The sequence below is a fragment of the Bombus huntii genome, chromosome 3, assembly GCF_024542735.1.
Source record: "Bombus huntii isolate Logan2020A chromosome 3, iyBomHunt1.1, whole genome shotgun sequence".
Taxonomy (NCBI): domain Eukaryota; kingdom Metazoa; phylum Arthropoda; class Insecta; order Hymenoptera; family Apidae; genus Bombus; species Bombus huntii.
In genome coordinates, this window is record NC_066240.1 from 11,308,435 (window position 1) to 11,330,281 (window position 21,847).

Below are 21,847 nucleotides of genomic sequence, written 5' to 3' on the forward strand. Positions count from 1 at the left end.
AATTAGATCCATTAATGCATACATTATGTGTCATATTAAAACTATTTTATAAAAGTGTATAGATATACTTATATTGTACCATTTTAAGTTATACAAAGAAACATCAATTCTTTTGAAATTTCCTTCAATCTCTGTGCCTCGAAGTATTGTGTCTTAATTACATTTATCTATAATAGCACTATGGATGGGTAGATATTAGAAGAAAAATGTAAAGAAGAACAAACATACTTTAAATATTTTATTATTAAATCAAGAAAGAATGTTTTTACTCATTTTCTTGAGAACGTAATCTTGCGCTGCCATTAGTTACCCTTATTGAAAGTTGTTGAGCACGTTCAACAATGGATTTACGTTTTTTACTACTTACTCCATGAGCGATCTCAGCACAGAATTTTCTGTTTTGCATCATTAAAACTTCTAATTCCTATAAACCATCCAAAAAATAAATATTATTACAATTATTATATAGAATCAGTTCAGTATAAAAATTTATTAAATAAGTCAAAATATAAATACAAGTTACATATTTTTTGATGTATAAGAATGTACAATTTTTTGTCTATAATAAGTGTTGACTTATGAGTGAAAAATAATTCTTTTTACCTTAACATTGTGTACCAGAACTTTTCTGAAACCAGTTGGTAGCATGTGACGAGTTTTCTTGTTGCTACCATAACCAATGTTGGGCATCAAATATTGTCCCTTAAAGCGCCTACGAACTCTGTTGTCAATACCTTTGGGTTTACGCCAGTTTCTCTGAAGAATTATTTTGTTAAGATTTTTAAATCAGTTATTGACATTGATAAATAATAAACAATATAAAAACTAACCTTCAATTTACTATAACGATCACTCTGATGACGAATGAACTTCTTCGTCCTCTTCTTCACAATTTTAGGCCTGTATACCGGTCGAATAGCCATTTTTTACACTAAGAACATAAATACAATGTAAATTAATTCATATACAGTTATAGAAATAAATTAATAACAACACATTTTGTCACATATTTTTTAATCGTATAATTGTGACGGTAAATTATTTTTTAAAAATATGATGTATTTAATCAATCTTTATTCATTCATATTAAACTAATATGTGTATATTTTATGTTACACGAATGATTTTCAATAAATTTTCGGATTTCTGTAGAATTACGTACCGTCTCTTACTACACGCCAAACAAAAAAGGTTACGTTGAACTTGGATCACGGTCGTTTAATAAAGTATTGTGTCTAGTGATACCTTATTTAGTGACACACAAAAAGAAACTATAAAGTTAGTCAGATATTCTCTTCAATTTACATCGTAGAGATAACTATCTAACAAAATAATTACAACTTTTGTTTTAATTTTCGTACAATTCAATTGTTTTTAATTTTATTTAATTTTCAATTTACAGAGCGCGAGTGAAGCGCCTTAACGCTTCATAGAAACAATCCAACTTCCCCAAATCTTCCCCAATTCTCCAAATGGGTATCAAAATCAGACGTATGTGACAGCATAGCCTATGAATGTAACGCTACGAAAAGTTACCAGATACAGTCTGCTATATCTTTCTGTCAAAGTGTTCTTTGATGAATTCGTATAATGAGCAAGGAGAGTAAATGAATATGTAAATGTGACGTAAAATGTCTTTACCGGGGCTTTTCATTTGAGATATTTGAAATGATGTAACATATGCAGGTAAAATGTACCAATGTGTTAATATTTCAATACGATTTGACGTTACTAGTGTGTGCAAAATTTGAAGTATTAATAATTATCTCCTTTAAAGGTACCGTATCACAAAAATGAACTATAACTTATTTACTGTTCCGTTATATGTGATTAACGGAAATTGTAATAAATTTTTTTAGTTAGTTTTTCATAACGATTTTGAATAATAAAAGTGCCGAATTTTTAATACTGGATACATTACATGCTTTGTGACAATTATAATGTACATTCATATGTACATATTTCAATATTTATCTGTGTCGGACTGAACAGATTTTTTTTTAATATCGCTATGATCTGTGAATGCCTGATAAAAGTATTAGAATAAAATTATTACAATAAAAATTAGTGTACTGTTCACAAAGAATTGTGTCAAATATATAGTCCCAATTTTATTCAATATACTAACTTCAATATTGCACTAATGGCTTTATTATATGATAAAATTATTCATATAATTTAATTATTATTTATTTTATTAACATTTTTATTTCATTTTTATTTACAGCAATATAAAGAAATATAATTGATTGGTACTATGTTTTAAAAAATGCCATCTGAGATTAATGTTAAAAATATAGGTTCTGAAGAAGATAATGGAGAAAATGAACCTGAAGAACAATCTGTTACGTTATTAACAGTCGGTGTGACAAGTGAAGAATCTTCAGCTACAGTAAATCATGTAGAAACCAATACCATAAGAAATAGTAGCAAAAAAGTGATTAAGTCTGATGTTAGAAGTGATTTTATAGAACAGGATAAGAATCCTTCTTTGTCATCAGATGTAAACTGTATGTCAAATGAAAATGATTTACAGCAACAGAAAGCATCTTCTAATGAAGAAGTAATTGATAAAACAAGTAATATTCAGGTATCAAATACCCTTGAAGATCTAAGTGCATGTTCTGAATCAAAATGTGATAAAGGAAGTGTAATTTCCAAGAATGCTGGTGCAGCTGCATTAGCATTGGGTTGTGCAATTAATGATATTGCTAGTGTTTCAAGTAGGTTGGATGATGAAATTGCACAAAACTCGAGACAAAAACATTTATCATTGTCTCATAAAAACTTAACAAGAAAGAAGTGTTTCTTGGCAAGTATAGATAGTAGTCCTGGAAAGGTAAACAGTTTTGTAGAACAGCTGCCTTTATCTTCTAGAAACATGATCAGAAAGAAACAATTTTTTAGCAAAAATTTGCAATCTAGTAGCACAGAATCACAATATGAACAGAGTACAGGGGACAAACATAACAATAATGATGACAATGTTTTACAACAATTTAGTTCTCAATTTAGTACTCACAACAGAGATTCTATGAAAGATGCTTGTAGCTTACCATTACAGGGTATAGCTTCATGCAGTTCTGATGAACCGTTACAATTTCTGAGCACTTCAATAAGTGAAACACATAGCAATGATATTGTTAATACACATAAATCATTAAGTATAACAGAAAATAATAATAAGAGTATAAGTGAAAATTTAAGCAGATTAAATGAAGCTGGTAGTTCACACACATCTAAAAGTGTGCCAAAATCACAAAACATGTTAACAGATTTAGTACATTGTAATGATATTACAAAAAAACCATTTAAACTGCCAATTTTAGAAAATTTATCTGAAACTGCCAGCGCTCAGCAGCATGAGCTGGAAGAAAATGCTGTGGCACTATTGGAACCATCATCAACTAAAGAAGCCCAAGGCATTGAAATAGAACCTCGTTCTTCAAACAGTAGTGATGCAAGTAATTCTGATACAGAATCACAACAAGCAGTTCTAGGTCATAATGGGACCAAAAAGGTGCAGTTACTTTAACTGTATTAAAATTTGATAAATATTTATTATTATGACACTCAAATAATTCAGCATTCTATTGTTATTTTTAATGTTTAATCTTACTTATGTACTAAATGTTTCATATTTTTCCTTAAATCAAACAAGTTTCAATATTTGATATATGCAAATATGTATACTTCCTTTACACTTTTATATATGCACATGCAATTTGATTTTCATTTCAAAATTGTTAATAGATTAATATTACACTCCTTCAAAATTATAAATTAAATTTTAGTATAAAACATGTTGAAAGTAGAATTGTTTTAAAATCACAATTTATAAAATATATTTTACTTCAGAGACCATGTGATACAAATGGTATTGTAACAAAAGAAGGCGTGGAATATTATCAATTGTGGCGAAGTACAGAAGGCTTTTCATTTCCTGAAGGTTTATATGAAACATTGTATCCAAATCCTCCACCACTACCACCACGGGTAACGCACAAACTTTTACATAGAAGTAATGCTTTACCAACTGGCCCACCAGAATTACCCAAAAGACATCCTCAAAAATATTCTGCACCCTTGCACCCTGAAGATTGTTTTGGATTTGAAATTGTAGATGTTGATGAAGCTTCTAATTCAAAGGTAATTTAATGAAATATATGCACTGCAGTTAATTGGTAAGCATATAATGTAATTTTAGCTTGTATTTAATATTTTTTTGTGAATATTGATGTCTCATATAAAGTTTTTACAATTTTTTATATTTATATGATTCCCGTATTTACATTGTTATAATCAATCCCTTTAATATTTTAGTCGCGGAGAGCTGTCACAAAAAGTATTGCGCTGTTAAGTTCACCGAGGCCGTCTAGACCATTAGAAAGGCCAATATCTGGTTTAACAAATCCATTAGAGTGTCCACCAACACCTACACATCGTCCAAAGCCATTGCGTCCGTTACCGATGTGTCAAACATCTAATGTACCATTACCATCTGAGGAACCTTTGCCACCATGTAAGATAAATTTAGCATAACTTTAATAATGTTATAGTGTAATTAAACAAGAAAATTTTATTGAATATATTATTATCGCAGCATGGGAAGCAAGAATCGATAGTCATGGTCGGGTGTTCTACATAGATCATATTAATCGAACGACAACTTGGCAAAGGCCCAATTTAACAACACGGAACACTGGCTGTGATCTTCGGAGGCAGCAATTAGACAGACGTTATCAGAGCGTTCGTCGAACTATTTCTCGACCCGACAATATTGATCGCGAGCCGTCTAGTTCGCAACATGCAAATGGAAATAATTTCGAGAATATGGAACGACCGAATGAACGAGTCGAAAGAATTGAAAACGAACCATTCGATATTAATACGAGTCCTCCAGTATTATTTTTAACGAGACCCGATTTTTTCACAGTATTACATAGTCATGCAGAAGCAGTGGAATTGTATAATCGTAATCCCAGTTTGAAACACATGATTAGCAAAGTCAGAAGAGATACAGCAGTTTTTCCGAGATACGAACATAATAGAGATTTGGTTGCATTAATAAATTTCTTTTCCGATCCAGCTAAAGAACTTCCAAGAGGCTATGAATCAAAACTTGATAGAACAGGCAAAGTAAATATGCCATGATTTAAATTATTTCCATTATTTGAGAAATTTTTCTGATAGTCAATTGTTAATATTTTTAGAAATTTTTCATTTGTCATGCAAGAAAAGCAACATCTTTCATTGATCCAAGATTACCTACTGAACCGACTCACACACGAACATTATTGGATGAAGCACCTGTACCTCCACCTAGACCACAACAGTCAGCTATTACAACTACACCTGATATACCTGTAGCTTATAACGACAAAGTTGTTGCCTTTTTGCGCCAACCAAATATAATGGATATCCTAAAAGAAAGACATTCAGCATTAGGACAAAATATTGCGCTTCGAGAGAAAGTAAATACGATACGAATTGAAGGGACGAGTGCTTTACAACGATTGGGACATGACGTACCTCTAGCATTATTATTAAGGTACAAAATAATCTAATTTCTGAAGGCGGTAAAGGATGAAATAATATTAAAATATTGAATTTATTGTTGCAGTTTATTTGAACAAGAAATTATGTCATATGTACCTGGAAACGTAGGCAGATCTCCATTAGGTAGTCCGCATGCTTCGCCTGGCTTAACAAGAGCTTCTGCTAGAGCTCCAGCTCCATATAGAAGAGATTTTGAAGCTAAACTTAGAACATTTTATAGGAAGCTAGAAAGTAAAGGATATGGACAAGGTCCAGGAAAATTAAAGTAAGTATATTCCAATATAAAAAAATGTATAAATATATTTATTATATTATACACTTTTTATATATTTTATTTAGATTACATATTAGAAGAGAACATTTCCTGGAAGATGCTTTCACTCGTATTATGGCTGCTTCAAAAAAAGACTTGCAAAAAAGCAAGTTAGTTATTATGTTTGATGAGGAAGAAGGTGTAGATTATGGTGGCCCATCCCGTGAATTTTTCTTTCATCTGTCGCGCGAACTTTTTAATCCTTATTACGGTTTATTTGAATATTCTGCTAACGACACTTATACCGTACAAGTGTCGCCAATGTCAGCTTTTGTAGATAATTATCATGATTGGTTCAGGTTTTCAGGCAGAGTATTGGGTTTAGCTTTAGTTCACCAATATCTGCTTGATGCCTTTTTTACAAGACCATTTTATAAAGCTCTTCTGAGAATACCAGCGAGTCTAAGTGATTTAGAGAGTTTAGATCAAGAATTCCATCAAAGTTTAATGTGGATTAAAGAAAGAGATATAAGTATTGAACCATTGGAATTAACTTTTTCGGTCACGGAAGAACTTCTGGGCCGAGTAGCTGAACGTGAACTAAAACCAGGAGGAAGAAACATTGCAGTTACGGAGAAAAATAAAAAGGAATACCTTGAAAGAGTTGTACGTTGGAGACTTGAGCGCGGTATTGCCGAACAAACGGAATCTCTAGTTCGTGGATTTTATGAAGTCGTAGATCCACGATTAGTATCAGTTTTTGATGCACGAGAATTAGAATTAGTAATAGCTGGAGCGGCAGAAATTGATCTTAACGATTGGAGAACGCATACAGAATACAGAAGTGGTTATCACGATGCACATCCAGTAGTAGAATGGTTTTGGAGCAGTATAAGCCGATTTACTAATGAACAACGATTGAGACTGCTACAATTCGTTACTGGTACGTCAAGCATTCCATATGAAGGATTTGCAGCTTTACGTGGATCTACAGGACCACGGAAATTTTGCATTGAAAAATGGGGAAGGCCAAATAGTTTACCCAGGTATAAAAGTTGTCTTAAAACTAATATAATGAACAAAACAATTAGAATTCTTATAATATTTATGGTATGAATGTTTCTCAAATTTGTTAATAGTATCATTTTGTTTATTCAATAATGCTATTCTTCAAAATAGATAACTTTTTAGGGCTCATACATGCTTTAATCGCTTGGATCTTCCACCGTATCCTACGCCTGAAATTTTATACGAAAAGCTTTTATTGGCTGTAGAAGAAACAAATACTTTTGGAATAGAGTAAGAGAATTTGCTATGATTACAGCAAATGCATAACGATATAAGAAAAACATCAAGGTTCGTGTTATTTGAATAAAGCATCATTGCAGATTTAAAGTTAGATTGGTAAGATTGGTAATGTATTCTATTATCCAAAAATTCATGATCGGATTTTTAGATTACTATAATCAAAACTGTATCAAAATGTAAATATCTAACAAAAACAGTTGCGCATATTTTGAAAATTTTAAATATTGTATACATATTGCTGTAATCTATTTATATTTAAACTAAATAACGATTCGCGTAGTACATTTCTTGTATAAAAATTATAGATTTAATACATTGAGAAAAAATTCTTAGGTATGAATATATACAATTATTTCTGTTCAAACTTCTATAGTTTTAGAAATTGTTCGGAAAACACTGTAGATATATGTGGTATAGAAAAAATTGATTTTGAAATTGATACAAAAATAAGCGACTTATTTAGCATAATTTCTATAAAAGCTTTTTTCTTTATATTTTGTAAAAATACTCTTACAAATTTTTTATAAAAATTGAAGAGCATTTAATATCGCATTTCACAAAAATATATAATGCAGCTATGTAGCTAATTTATTCTGTTGTCTACCTAGTTTGTAGATATAATACTGATTTCTAGTCTGTATTTTTAAATATTCAATTTTGTAGTTATTTTTCTAATGTTTTCAGACATTCCATGTCAATTTATTTAATATTTTCGTAATTAATTTACGAAGTTCTACAATGAAGCAAAAAAAATGTTTATAAAACAAAAACTTTTTATTGCATATTTAGTGATATCTTCTCACAAGTAATCAAGGCGTTTTATAAACATTCTTCCAACGTGTTTTATATAATTTATCTTCAAACTAAATAAAAATTTCCAGTATTTGGTATTAATCAAGAATGTTTAAAATGTCCAGAAAAGCAGTTAATGAATAAACAATGAAAATATGGATAATATGTGAAGAATATACAGTCAATGAAAGTAATAAGAATAATCAATCATCATTCAGTTATTAATTTCACATTTAGCATTAACATAGACGTTTTATAGAATTTTATTCAATATGTAGGACATCGTTTGCAATTCGTTTATTTAATTCTTTAAAACTAATTTTAGAAAAAACTATACTAAACAAACGTTATAATATTACTTGAAGAATTGATGAGCATGTAGATGGTCCTATACTTCAAGATTTAGTCTACCTCTTGAACTTTAATCTCACTTTTGCGGCATTAATGTAAAAAATTTTCACCTGTTAATCATTTAATCGTTTCTCATCTCAAAAGAAAAGAAACTATGTATAATATACAAAACATATAATGTGCAATGTTTCTGTAATGTGCAAGAGATAATACAGCACAACTTTATTTATATTTCTCCTGACCCAAAATTATATTACAAAATAAATTTAATGAAATTATTTATTATCTAGTAGAATTCAAAATGAAGTATTAAATATCTATAAAAATCGGCAAAAAAATAACAATTAAAAATGATGATATAAAATATGAAAAACATTTTTATATGTTATTTACTCTTAAACTTTCGTTTAAGTGATTGTTTGATTTTGTGTGATGTTAGTAGTACGATAAGTAACGTCGATAAATAACAATAATAACATTAATGTAGTAATAATAGAAACAATATTTATTAAATAGAAATACTAATATTATGTGATTGTTGAAGATAAGTTGCACCTTATATTATCTGTAAACTAGTCATATAGCATGGCAAATTATAGACTATTTAGTACATATTGTACAAGTTACAGGCATTGTAATATTAGATAACACATAACATTTACAATGAACCATGACTGTGTGAGAGCATTCTTTACTTTATTGTTAAAAAAAATAAAATGTGCCTCTTTTGTTATGTTACATTAAACATTGTTCTTCCTTTCTTATAATATCCGATCTACTTTCATGCAAAAAAAAATTATAATAAGCAAACTTTTCTAATTTATAGAATAATTACAGTCTTACGAAAAATTAGGTATTCAGAGGAAGTGAAAATTTTAAACTTAACGGATAGTATCTTCTAAAAAATCTAATTTAGTCGTGACATGTCATACAATTGTCTAAAAATATATTCCGAAAGTGTGTACAATTACATTTTTACGTCCCGAGATCTGAAGTTAAAGATTATCCATCAAATTAAATGTGAAATATTTTTAATTAAAAAAAATTTGCGGTACTTGACAATTTTATTTCTTAAATAACGCAAAATCGAGTTGGTGATTCATAGTTCTAACAAAGAAAGTTTGTCGATAAAGTTTTCAATAATTTCACACGTATGTTCATTATTATGTAATGGTTATATACAAGGCAATACCAATGCATTTTTCCATGGTCGACTTATAATCAATTTGATGTTTTATTTTATAAAATACCAATATTCTTTGTTTCGCGAAAATATAAGATATTTGACAAATGTCTTCGTAGAAAAATTCTATGAAGACAATGTTGCAGTCTATGCAGAAACATAGTGCAAAATCTGTTTGAAATGTTTGAATCAATAAATGTCAGGTTATGAAGGTCACGACAGGATGTAAGAACAAAAATAATGAGGGTAAAGAAAGGCAGCACCGTAGTGAAGTGTAAAAAAAAATCAATTACGGATTAGAACCAAACTTTTTAAATATATTTTTAGTACATTTTCATACAATAAATCTTATATTTCAGATTATATACTTGTATATCAGTACCAAAATGATATTTATTTTCTTTTCTTAAAATCAAAAGAGAAAGAAATTTTGAAATTTAGTGATGGTATGCTAATAAAGTGTTCCAAAAAAATATATACCTTTTAATTTACTTTTTACAATTTTTTATAATACTAAATTTTTGTGTATTTTTTTGTTACGACAAATTCATAATTCATTGCGTGAATATAGATAGGTGATATACATATATTTTCAGTTATTACAAATATGTTAATGATAGATAAAAATTTTTGTGCGCGAGAGATATAATGTTTATTATAAATGTATATCATTTTAATATAATATTGTAATATAATATTATTTTATGATTGTGTTTTAATAAATATTGATATCTAAATAAATGATGCAATATCATTATCAAAATATTCCATTATCTTTTTACAAGTTGTATTTGTGAATCCTGATATTAGGAAGCATAAAATTTGAAATTGGCCAATTTAATATGCATTCGTAAATTGTACAAATAGCAAAATTTAAATTTCATATATCGAGGACTATTAAATGCAATCGAAGTACGAATTACCTAGTAGAAAGATAAAAAATTAATTTTTAACGATATTAAATATGAAAACATTAAATCCAATTGTCCTTTCTTCATTAAAAATAATTTGATGGAAGCTATATCATATGATTATAATTATTCGCACTATTTTATCAGGTAAACTAAGAAATCTGTTTAAAAAATATTGTCATATAACCTACAAAAGTATAATTACAAATTTAGATTCAAATTGAACGACTTAAAGCATTAGTCAACAAAAAAACAATATTTGTAAACTAAATTAAATGAAAAATGTATTATGCAAAAAAAGAGGTTATATAAAATAATTACAGACATTATGCTTAAATTTCAGATATACCAAATAATTTATAAACGTTATAAGTAAACTATAATTGATTTTCAAGGAGGAATATTAGCATCCTACAAAATGACCAAACAAGTATTTGGCTAGAAAATGGAATAAGGATCCGACGCCCACGCAGGTTACAGCCCTGGTATGTATGATATCCGCCGACAATGCTGTTTCGTGTGCGCAAACAGGCAAGTCGTACGGCGCGCGCGCACGTTTAGTTCGACGCGTTTGCGTTAAACTTTGTCTAGACTTCTCATCGATTGGTTTTTAGAGTACCCGAAGTATATTCAAAAAAATCACTTCCGTGCTTCAATATAGAGTAGTAGTAATGTATTAGTAGAAGAGGGCTGGCCGCGTGTCACACCTTATATCGTCCATGTTTCTTTATCAGTCTAACATAAGTACGATCGTTGATTCTCACCTTTGCACACGCAAATCAACCCACCCGCAAAATCATCGAACAACGGCAGCCATCTTTGCTGGCTCCAAAACGGGCTGTGGTTTGTGACAGAGAAGACGGTAGTGGTTCTTGATGCGGTTCACGCGACCATCTCGTCGCCTATGCACCCTACGAGAGATCGGAAATCATTTTTAAGTGTGACTAATCAGAATAACTAAGGAACTCGTGTCACGAATTCGAGCTACCGAAATATGGCAATGGAGACGCCGAGGGAGCGTGAGATTGCCGCGGAGGACAGTATCAAGGTAGTCTGCAGATTTCGACCTTTGAACGACTCCGAGGAGAAGGCTGGCTCGAAATTCATTGTAAAATTCCCATCCGGCGGCGAGGATAACTGCATCTCTATAGGGGTACGTAGATTTTACATGCGTCATTCTCGTTTTTAGTTATCACATTTAGTTAACCGTGTTCAGCTTACGTGTGATGTCATCGTGCACAGCTGACAGCTGCTCTCTCGGTCCTTCTCTATATTCAGTATATTCTATCTGTAAACCGTCTGCTATGCATTTAACGCCGATTAAAAGAATCCTTCGATCGACGCACAGGATGATTCATTTTTGTTATTTTCGGCGAAATGGAGATTTCATTCCGCCTCCATCGGTGCTTCGTCGAGCTGAACGATTTCCTCACGTTGACGCATCTATTTCAGCGAATGATTAAACCGTAATTTCAAAGTAGATACAGTACCGAATTGTCAACGATCGAATTTCTTTTTCGTTCATCGACCGTAGTCAATTGTCAATTTAACTACATATATATATATTTTGTGGCGTTAAAAATTGTTGTTGGCCTCAGATTCGTCAAATACAAGTTCAACTTTGTGAAATGTTTGATCGCATTCGCTACAACTTAATTTAATAAACGATCCTGTATTTCTTATAATTATTAAATTTTTGTAAAATATTTCCACTACCTATAGCCTTAATTTCTCCTTATCCTCATTATACCCTTGCAGGAAATATATGTACACTTCATGATTTTTTTATATATTACGATTTTATCAGCTGTACTAATAAATAAATCCTCATTTTATAATAAGATAGATAAATATATAGATTATCAAATCATTTAAGTGATTAGGATTTTTTTAATTGATAGTGTCAGTATTTTTAAATATCTGTCTTTCTATCTATGTCTTTCTTGCATTATGATCTTATTGTTTCTATATAAACAAATAATTTAATTTTTGTAATTGTATATGGTTTTGTATTAAGAATATTAAACAGATATATAATTATATATTATGAATATTTGTTTTTGAAAATATGTTTATGAAAATTTATTATTGTATATAGAAATTAAAACTATTCCTAATGATATTTTTACTTTTGTATGTATTTTTTTGTAGACATGTATTTTTAAGTAGATACATGTTCATGAATGTACCATTTCATATAGAAGTCTTTTGATCTTGGAGCTCAGTAAAGATATCGCTATTGTTTTAAAAGGTTCCTGATACAAAGCTTCATTGAGTGCAATTGTCCCCCTTTTTTCCTATATTCTTCTATATTTCAAAGGGACTTACAAATACACATGTAATATATAATTTTCCCTACAATATTTTATTTGTGTTTCACACTGATTCGTGAAATATGTAAGATAAAAATAGAATTTTAATAAAATTAAGGTATTGTTACTTATTTAAAATTGGCAAACATTTGTCTTATGTCATTAATTTTTTAAATGAATATTATTTAAATATATTTTGTTTAAAAGTCTCAGGATACCTAATCAAATTTGATAAAAACCTAAAAGTATTATTGAAATTAATAAAATATTTAAAGTAATGCTATATTTTACAGAATTGCTTATATGTATAATAACAGACATGTTTAAAAACATAATAACTCTATACTTTACCAAAATCAATAACAATTAGTTATTTTTTCGTCTATATATACCCTGTGTATCTTAAGTATCATATTTACTAATTTTGGTATTTTAGCAATTATTATTTTTTTAATAATTTCTCTATTGTTATTTTTCTTTCTTATCTTTCATTCCCTTTATATAATATTTCATTTCTGTCCGTAATTGTGGACATTTTTCCATATTTTTCGTCCTAACACACCCTATAGTATTCCGATAAGGTTAACATCAGGCAATAGCTACTTCACCATTACATTTATTTCTGTTGTATTTAGTATTTCTTCTAGACATTTTTTACATATCTTCGCTAGATACGTAAGATCATTATCATGAATGAAATAGTTTCGATTAATGTAACGGAGATTACGTTTGTGCAATATACACAAATATTTTTTTTCTAAAATTTTTTATTTTTAACAAATTGCTCGTTGTGTTGTTTTCGGTCCAATTTCCAATTCGCTTTTATATAGGAAGCATTTTCTATTTTTATATATCTCTTAAATCAAACTTTAATTTAAAATTTTCAAAATTTAATTTGGATTTAAAATTTGGATTTAAAATATGGATTTTGGATTTAAAAATTTCAAATTTAAACTTATTCGTAATATAGTCTTCTAGTGATTAATGTTAATGATTTTTAGCGTACTAAAGTCTTTTTTAGAGTTGCGTACCTTTAAAATCTACTTTCCACAAATCGCGAAATTAGTTTCATTTGTTTTTTATCAATTTTTGCTTTTGGAGTAGTTTTTCTTTAATTACGTTTACAAAAATCGAATCTCAACTGTTACCTTTTTCATTTCAAATTACCTGTAGTTGCGAAATTATGTATCACAGGCTATAGACAACGGAAGAAGTTCTCACTTTCTTCAAAATTTCTCTTGCAGAATAGCCTCTTCTCTTGATAAAAAGACTCTCTCAGAACACTTCGCTATACTCAAGTCTTTTCTCTTATTATTAATATGCGACGTGCACACGAAAAGTATTCAAAACGAAGTGATTTCAACTGAAGCTTTGAATTAGCTAGAAACTCTAATTTATGTTTCTGTAGTTCTATAATATGTTCTAAATATTTGTATAAATCAAAAAAATATGCGAACATAGCCATCGTGAATTAAAGGAACGGAAAAGAATATTCTGCTCACGGCTATCATAACGGAGCGTATCTCTAATAATTCACATATATTTTCGTTTTTGTAAATTTTCATTATTCGGACAATGAAATATTTTATTGTCATATAATCAACTAATACGTAAATCGTAATACATCCGTAAATTGTATTAATAAAACTATGTGATTTGAACGACTTAAATTGTACAAATATCATATGAAAGTTTATCAAAATATGGCTTCATGTTCTAAAACTTTTGTGTAGTAGCGTATATTCTTTAATTTAATATTGCAATATTGTTTTAGGGAAAAGTATATCTTTTTGATAAAGTATTTAAGCCAAATGCTACTCAAGATAAAGTTTACAATGAAGCAGCTAGATCAATTGTCACAGATGTGTTGGCAGGCTACAATGGCACTATTTTTGCATATGGGCAAACATCATCAGGTAAATTGAAATTTTGTATTAAGTAAAATACATAAATATGTGTTATTAGTTATTGTATCAAAGTTAAGTTCTAACATGATTCTGCTAATGAAATATTTATGTGTGAATTAGGTAAAACGCACACTATGGAAGGTGTTATTGGAGACCCAAATAAACAGGGTATTATTCCCAGAATCGTTAATGACATTTTCAATCATATTTATGGCATGGAAGAGAATTTGGAATTTCATATCAAAGTATCATACTTTGAAATCTATATGGATAAGATCAGAGATCTTCTTGATGGTAAGAACTTTATTATTCATTTTACTTATATATCTAACATGAAAATTCTTAAAATTGTTACTTATAATTTTATTGTTTTTCATTCTCAGTGTCTAAGGTGAATCTAAGTGTGCATGAAGATAAAAATCGAGTACCATTTGTAAAAGGTGCAACAGAACGCTTTGTATCTAGTCCTGAAGAAGTGTTTGAAGTGATAGAAGAGGGAAAATCAAATAGGCACATTGCTGTAACTAACATGAATGAGCACAGCTCACGTTCTCATTCCGTATTCTTAATAAATGTGAAACAAGAAAACTTAGAAAACCAGAAGAAGCTATCAGGAAAATTATATCTTGTTGATTTAGCTGGTTCTGAAAAGGTGACTTACATCTACTCTATTAAATCTATCATTACATCTACTTCCTTCTCCTCAGAATAAACCTTTTTTTTTTGTTTATATTATATTTTAGGTCTCAAAAACTGGAGCAGAAGGCACTGTATTAGATGAAGCAAAAAATATTAATAAATCCCTATCAGCTCTTGGAAACGTAATTTCAGCTTTAGCTGATGGAAATAAAACTCACATTCCTTACCGTGACTCAAAGTTGACTAGAATTTTGCAAGAATCTCTTGGTGGCAATGCTAGAACTACGATTATTATTTGTTGTTCACCAGCTAGTTTCAATGAATCAGAAACAAAGTCGACTTTAGATTTTGGTAATAAACGAGATCTTTATTTTTGTCTTGACTAAATATATGAAGTTTCTCGATTATATATTTAATTATTTTCTTAGGTAAACGAGCTAAGACTATAAAGAATGTTGTATGCGTTAATGAGGAATTAACGGCTGAAGAATGGAAGCGTCGTTATGAGAGGGAGAAAGAGAAGGCAGCTAGATTGAAAGGAAAAGTTGAAAAATTGGAGGCTGAATTATCTCGTTGGCGACAGGGTGAAACAGTTAAACTCGAAGAACAATTTAATTTGGTTGAAGCATCAGATGTTACAACTCCAATTAATATGTCCATTGAGGGTACTATACAATTTACTTTATAAGAATGAGAATGTTGTGACATATATTATATAATTTATAATGCTTTCCACAGGTAAACTTGATGATGGTCCAATGCCGGCCACTCCTGGTGGCAATTTGATGGCTGGATCTTTATCTAATGAAGAACGGCAGAAACTAGAAGAAGAACGTGAAAGACTTTACCAGCAATTGGATGATAAGGATGAAGAGATTAATCAACAATCGCAATATGTTGAAAACTTGAAAGAACAAATTCATGAACAAGCAGAATTAATTGCGACTGCAAGGCGTGAATACGAGAAACTACAACAGGAGGTGAACCGAACACAGCAAGAACACGAACGGGCTAAGGAAGAAGTTAAAGAAGTTTTACAAGCATTGGAAGAGTTAGCAGTTAATTATGATCAAAAATGTCAAGAGGTATCTTATGTCAATAGCTAATTTCTTATATTATCTGTATTGAAAGATATAAGGATATTATTATATTATATATACATTCTTACAGTGTGATATTAAAAAGAAAGAAACAGAAACTTTGACAGAAGAACTTTTAGCAAAACAAACAACGCTGAACAGTACTGCTTCAGAATTACAACAGTTGAGAGATATGTCTGCACATCAAAGGAAACGTATTGCAGAAATGTTAGCAAACTTCTTGAAAGATTTAGGTGAAATTGGAGTTGCTATTGGCGGTGACGAAAATCTAAAGGTAAAAACTGATTTACTACATCGTTTAAAGAATTTCTTATAAGTGGAATTACATAAAGTATTACAAATCTCATATTTTATAGGTTGTACCTACAGAAAGCAATGGTAAACTTGAAGAGGAATTCACAGTGGCAAGGCTATTCATTAGCAAAATGAAATCAGAGGTGAAGAATTTAGTACAACGATGCCAAGGATTAGAAAGTTCCCAAGTAGACTGTAACAAGAAAGTAAGCGTTCGATTTCGTACTCTTTGAATTCATTATATTTGATTTTTACAATATAACGCTCATTGGTCAATTTTATTTTAGGTTGCCGAATATGAAAAAGATCTGGCTGAATGTCGTTTATTAATTTCTCAACATGAAGCTCGTATGCAAACATTAACGGAATCAATGAAAGTAGCGGAAGCACGTAAACGTGCTTTGGAGGAAGATGTTGATGCTTTACGCGAAGAATGTGCCAAGTTGAAGGCTGCAGAACAAGTACAAGCAGTTACAAATAAAGAAAAAGCAGAAGAAAAGGAAGCAGCAACAAAAATGAGAGTAGCACTAGAAGAACAAATGGATCAATTGCGAGATGCTCATCAGAAACAAGTAAATATACATTTTACATTACTATATATTATTGTTATTGTTATGAATAATTCAATACTAAATATTATTATTATTAATTGAATGCAGGTCGCAGCGCTTAGGGATGAACTGTCTGAGAAGCAAGAATTGATCAGTGAACTTAAAGATTTGAACCAGAAATTCACATTAGCTCATCAGCAAATGCAAGCCGATTATGAGCGATTGAAACAAGAAGAAGCAAACAAATCCGTTAAATTGCAAGAACTAATTTTACTTAATGAACGCCGTGAACAAGTACGTGTAAATTTGACAAAAGATATAGAGCAATTAAAAGTCCAAATTTCTGTAATTACTAATTAATTTTTATAGGCTCGCAAAGATCTTAAAGGTCTGGAGGAAACAGTAGCCAAAGAACTTCAAACACTGCACAATCTACGCAAATTATTTGTTCAAGATCTTCAGACTAGAATAAAGAAAACTATGATCGCAGAAGATAACGAAGACGATGGTGGATCACTTACACAGAAACAGAAGATTTCCTTCCTTGAGAATAATCTAGATCAGCTTACGAAAGTACGTGATTGAAAAATTCAGTAATTAAAATTACAAATTTGATCGCTGAATATTTTTAATGCGTAATTATACTCTCCATCAAAACATTATCTATATAATTTTAATAGGTTCATAAACAACTTGTGAGGGATAACGCTGATCTTCGATGTGAATTACCCAAACTTGAAAAAAGATTGCGAGCTACGATGGAGCGTGTAAAAGCTCTGGAAACAGCATTGCGAGATGCCAAAGAAGGTGCAATGCGAGATCGTAAACGTTATCAATATGAGGTAGATAGAATCAAGGAAGCGGTTAGACAGAAGAATCTGGCTCGTCGTGGACCTAGCGCGCAAATTGCTAAGCCAATTAGAGCTGGTCAACACCATTTAACCAATGTTAATGCTATTAGAACAGGAAATCGTGGTGAGTAATAATTTGTATAGTTATCTTTGTTATATATCATTTCTCCATTGCATATAACTATCTATATTCTTATTTTTACACACAAATCGTAGGTTTGTTCAATTTTGCATAAAAGAAATCGATAAAAATATTATACATTTTGGAATATATTATCTAATATAGTTAAATATAAATCATATAATTTCATATAAAGAATGAAAGATTACTTAAAAGAACAAACCTTACGAGAATTTTGATTTTAATTCTCAATTCTTTTTTAATAAGTGAGTATGGGTGATTTTATTTATAAAACGTTAATTTTGCGTTAATATTTTTGGTGATATTAGTTTTGATGTTTGTTTATTTTTTCATGTTTTTATTCAGATATGGGTAACAGCGTACAGTGATCGTGAGCATAATGCCAAACCCTTCACTTTTACAGAAAACGAATGCAAGAACGCTTTCATCAATGAAAGCAATAGAGTTCCAGAGACTCTAATTTGTAGTGGATACCCATAAATGTTACAACTATATAGTAAGGGTAATAGACGTAATATATCCGCAAGGAGCACCGCCAGTTCTTTTTATTTGTCTCGAAACAAGCATGTGCTTATTAATGCAAATAAGTGCATTAAGTAAAATTAGTGCTGCATGTCCTATCGATTTGTAAATAGTTAATTTTTATAAATTATTTAACTTAATATCATGCACGATAAATAAAGGTGAATGTCTATCAAATAATCATGCAAAGGCCTCTTATGAAGAATGTTTCAATATTTATTTCTATCAAAATTTTGTATACTATATCCTATATCTTTAAAAAGACAAATGAATTCCATTATCATAGAATAGAAAATAAATTCCTAAAAGTGACACTAATGCAATTTGATCGACTTGTCTACAGTAGTTTTAATTAATCTGCTATCGACATTGAAGTTTCCCGACAAATGAGGCAGTACTATTTAAGATTTGGTAGGTATCGCTGACATGAAATGCGATTGGACATGCGGCTTTGAAAAAAACTGTAGGAATTATCGTGGCTTATAAGTATTTATAATTGTAAGAATTCTCTCCATTGCTATTAATACACTCGTGACAACAGATTTTTCGGACCAGAGAGCTCGCTTAACCGAGAGTGTTAAGTTTGTTGGCTATTCTAAATATTATTGAGGTCCAAGAACCAATGGCTTTATGAACATTTTCGACAGAAGAATTTCATCGCTATCCTCGTTCACATTTATTTTATTATAGTACAGTTTTCATTGCATGAATCTTTATATACTCATCTAATTTAAATTAATTTATTATCGCTTATTCTTGTTTATATCAGAGGCTTTTATACTACATTTAAAGTTCTGTAGACCAATGAAATTTGGCCTATAGGGTAAATCTTTTGTCTTAGATATACGTGTTAGTTTACGTTTCTTCATGTTGAGCTTATGCTCGGAAGTTACCTAGATGTATGTATACTGTACGTCTAATAGTGAGCTTTTGCACAGGTCTGCTTAAGTTCCTAAAACCTGTTGCAGGCCGCCGAAAATTCGCTCACACATGTATCTCTTTATTTTTCAGTGTAACAATTGAACGTAACGTTATACACATGCATTTTTTAGAAAACTCTATTCTTTAATCATATTTGTTGATAATTAATGCTTTTCAATGTGTACTTTTTATGTATTTTTTTTTGTAATTGTTTTATTTATGGTTCTGATAAAAATGTACGAGCCACACGTACTTGATGTATTGTCCGGAGCAGGAGAATTCTAAACAATATTAATTTAAGATAGGTTTCTGTAAACTGTGCGCGATTAAATATTTGTTTGTGATACGTTGGAATCTTATTACGCATAGATTCCTTATGGTATGTAGGCAAAAAAGATTAACAATTTCTTTATGAATCATTGTCTCTCGTTGTTGTAGACGACAACGAAAGAAATCATGTTTCCATGTGAGATCATTTTTGTCATCTTCCGTTTTTTAACTTTTGTGATATCGAAGGAGAAATTGTGTTTGCTAATATGCGAAGACAAGTGCGTGGTGCATAATGAGTGCAATTATTATTGAAATATTTTTGTCAAATGTATGTAAATATAATCGTACACTATTACATTTATTTGGCAAATTAACAAAACAATTTTTGCAAATTGCCCTACGCATAAAAGGCTACAAGTATATATATTTAATGCAAGATACACTTAATATTACTGTTTCAAAGCCTTAACGATTATCGAAATATTGTCATACGATAATGTATTTTTCATTCTACTGTTCAACTAAGGTATTAATGTGTTCGCTGAATTTTTGATCATGATTCAATTTCTTTCTTAAGCTAGTGAATCGTGAAATAAAATATCAGCTTAGCCAACTCTTTGATTGTGAGTTTCGGGCATCGACCACTTTTTCCTTATTAAATAACATTTATTTTTATAGAGTATTGTAAAGGCATTATTGATTTTTCAACATGAAGGAAGAAATTGGACGGTACTTAGCGAATAAATTTTTGTTATGATTAAAACGTGATTAAACACAATGATGACTAATCGAGTACTGTTACATAATAGCATAATGTAAATTATCCACGTAATTTTCAAATTGACATACGTGTTTATGTTCTTTTTTTACATTGTAATTCGTATGATTCGTTCGTATAATTAAAACGGGCAATGGAGCTTGAAAAAATTTAATGAATTTTATTGTACAAAAAAAAACCTCCAAAATCCATATGCTTATCGGAAAAAATCCTTTTAATCGGAAATCTCCGATGTATGTATGGGAGAAAATAGAAAAAATCAGAGTTATTATTATTTTCATAATACATCAAACATGTTTAAAATTATAGTAAAGAAAAGAAGAGAAGTAGTTAAACTTATAATGATACATTCACGCTGGAAAACAAGGATCACTGTTAATGAGGAGGTCTATAACCGCTACCGTTTTTTTGTAAACTGTACGAAGTATGCGAATGTGAAGGAAATAAATAAGTTGACAGATGTAGATATTCGTTTCATTGTTTTAGAAACATACCGAAAAATGTACAGAAAAAGTGCGACAAACTCATGTAGTTGTATCACCTGCTTTGCTACACTATGCTTTACTCGAAAAATTATTATATGTTCTATACGTGCGCTTATTTAATTAAGCTCTACATCATAACAAAATTACCGGCGTTTTAAAATACAAAAAAGATCTATAATTGATACTCGATGGTGCATAGCGAAACCTATAAGTATCGAAGTAGGTTTACTATATAAAATAGAATAATAAAAAAGAATAATAAATTCTTTTTTCATTGCATGTCTTGTGTACATGTTATAAACATTCTTCAGAAGCCCTCAATCAAATTCAGGTCTACCTCATTCGAAGCTGAAAATAAAATGAAATAGAAATTTGAAAAATCCTTCTAGAATTAGATGATAGATTTGTATGCAGAGTTAGAGGAAGGCCATAGCTTCAAGGTACCATAAATTATATTACATTTAACTTACACCCATATTTAATTGAAATTAATAAGAAGTTTATTATTATTACTTGATTAATAATTGATGATAGCTGCATTAACTTTTTAATAAGATACTACTTAAATATTGATTCTTGAATAACATAGTTATTTAATAAAATAATTTATATTACATGTATATTTGCATTTATTCAATATCAAAATTATGAATATCCAAATTTCCTTATTTATTTTATAAAACTCATATGAATATATATTAATTTACTCTTTAGTCCA

General features: G+C 29.9%; 3 protein-coding genes across 8 annotated transcripts; 2 read left to right on the top strand and 1 right to left on the bottom strand.

The window, feature by feature from the left end:
- Positions 1–224: 224 nt before the first annotated feature.
- On the bottom strand, positions 225–1,302 carry LOC126863676 (60S ribosomal protein L32). Its single transcript, XM_050614097.1, has 4 exons — positions 1,163–1,302; positions 831–931; positions 604–756; positions 225–424 (listed from the first exon to the last, which is right to left on the bottom strand). Exons 2-4 carry the CDS (start codon positions 921–923, stop codon positions 266–268), a joined length of 405 nt encoding a protein of 134 aa, XP_050470054.1. The 5' UTR covers positions 924–931; positions 1,163–1,302; the 3' UTR covers positions 225–265.
- Positions 1,303–1,470: 168 nt separating this feature from the next.
- LOC126863597 (E3 ubiquitin-protein ligase HECW2) lies at positions 1,471–9,008 on the top strand. Of its 4 annotated transcripts, none has more exons than XM_050613888.1 (9): positions 1,471–1,777; positions 2,228–3,520; positions 3,859–4,149; positions 4,324–4,522; positions 4,604–5,139; positions 5,214–5,551; positions 5,624–5,824; positions 5,899–6,858; positions 7,004–9,008. In XM_050613888.1, the coding sequence occupies exons 2-9, from the start codon at positions 2,270–2,272 to the stop codon at positions 7,113–7,115; spliced, it is 3,888 nt and encodes a 1,295-aa protein (XP_050469845.1). In that variant the 5' UTR covers positions 1,471–1,777; positions 2,228–2,269; the 3' UTR covers positions 7,116–9,008. The 4 variants fall into 4 exon arrangements, with proteins under 4 accessions (XP_050469845.1, XP_050469847.1, XP_050469846.1 ...); XM_050613890.1 differs by having other exon boundaries at positions 1,471–1,686; XM_050613889.1 differs by having other exon boundaries at positions 1,471–1,682.
- A 1,844-nt stretch (positions 9,009–10,852) lies between these two features.
- Positions 10,853–21,408, top strand: LOC126863607 (kinesin heavy chain). Of its 3 annotated transcripts, XR_007688933.1 has the most exons (15): positions 10,853–11,510; positions 14,444–14,585; positions 14,697–14,870; positions 14,960–15,228; positions 15,320–15,566; positions 15,644–15,880; positions 15,954–16,300; positions 16,386–16,589; positions 16,672–16,815; positions 16,897–17,181; positions 17,269–17,454; positions 17,530–17,733; positions 17,841–18,135; positions 18,228–18,398; positions 18,499–21,408. XR_007688933.1 is itself a non-coding variant. In XM_050613921.1 (14 exons), exons 1-14 carry the CDS (start codon positions 11,352–11,354, stop codon positions 18,519–18,521), a joined length of 2,916 nt encoding a protein of 971 aa, XP_050469878.1. In that variant the 5' UTR covers positions 10,855–11,351; the 3' UTR covers positions 18,522–21,408. The 3 variants fall into 3 exon arrangements, 2 of the variants coding, with proteins under 2 accessions (XP_050469878.1, XP_050469877.1); XM_050613921.1 differs by lacking the exon at positions 18,228–18,398 and having other exon boundaries at positions 10,855–11,510; XM_050613920.1 differs by lacking the exon at positions 18,228–18,398 and having other exon boundaries at positions 10,858–11,510; positions 18,557–21,408.
- Positions 21,409–21,847: the final 439 nt, after the last annotated feature.

Bases quoted from the DNA above. Each gene is read 5' to 3' on its own strand.
- LOC126863607 (XM_050613920.1), top strand. From the start codon at position 11,352: ATGGCAATGGAGACGCCGAGGGAGCGTGAGATTGCCGCGGAGGACAGT. The intron at 16,301-16,385 runs GTATCTTATGTC...ACATTCTTACAG, and splicing joins ATGATCAAAAATGTCAAGAG to TGTGATATTAAAAAGAAAGA. The intron at 17,182-17,268 runs GTAAATATACAT...AATTGAATGCAG, and splicing joins GAGATGCTCATCAGAAACAA to GTCGCAGCGCTTAGGGATGA.
- LOC126863597 (XM_050613888.1), top strand. From the start codon at position 2,270: ATGCCATCTGAGATTAATGTTAAAAATATAGGTTCTGAAGAAGATAAT. The intron at 3,521-3,858 runs GTGCAGTTACTT...ATTTTACTTCAG, and splicing joins GTCATAATGGGACCAAAAAG to AGACCATGTGATACAAATGG. The intron at 4,150-4,323 runs GTAATTTAATGA...TTAATATTTTAG, and splicing joins ATGAAGCTTCTAATTCAAAG to TCGCGGAGAGCTGTCACAAA.
- LOC126863676 (XM_050614097.1), bottom strand. From the start codon at position 923: ATGGCTATTCGACCGGTATACAGGCCTAAAATTGTGAAGAAGAGGACG. The intron at 757-830 runs GTTAGTTTTTAT...ATAATTCTTCAG, and splicing joins ATCGTTATAGTAAATTGAAG to AGAAACTGGCGTAAACCCAA. The intron at 425-603 runs GTAAAAAGAATT...GATGGTTTATAG, and splicing joins TTCTGGTACACAATGTTAAG to GAATTAGAAGTTTTAATGAT.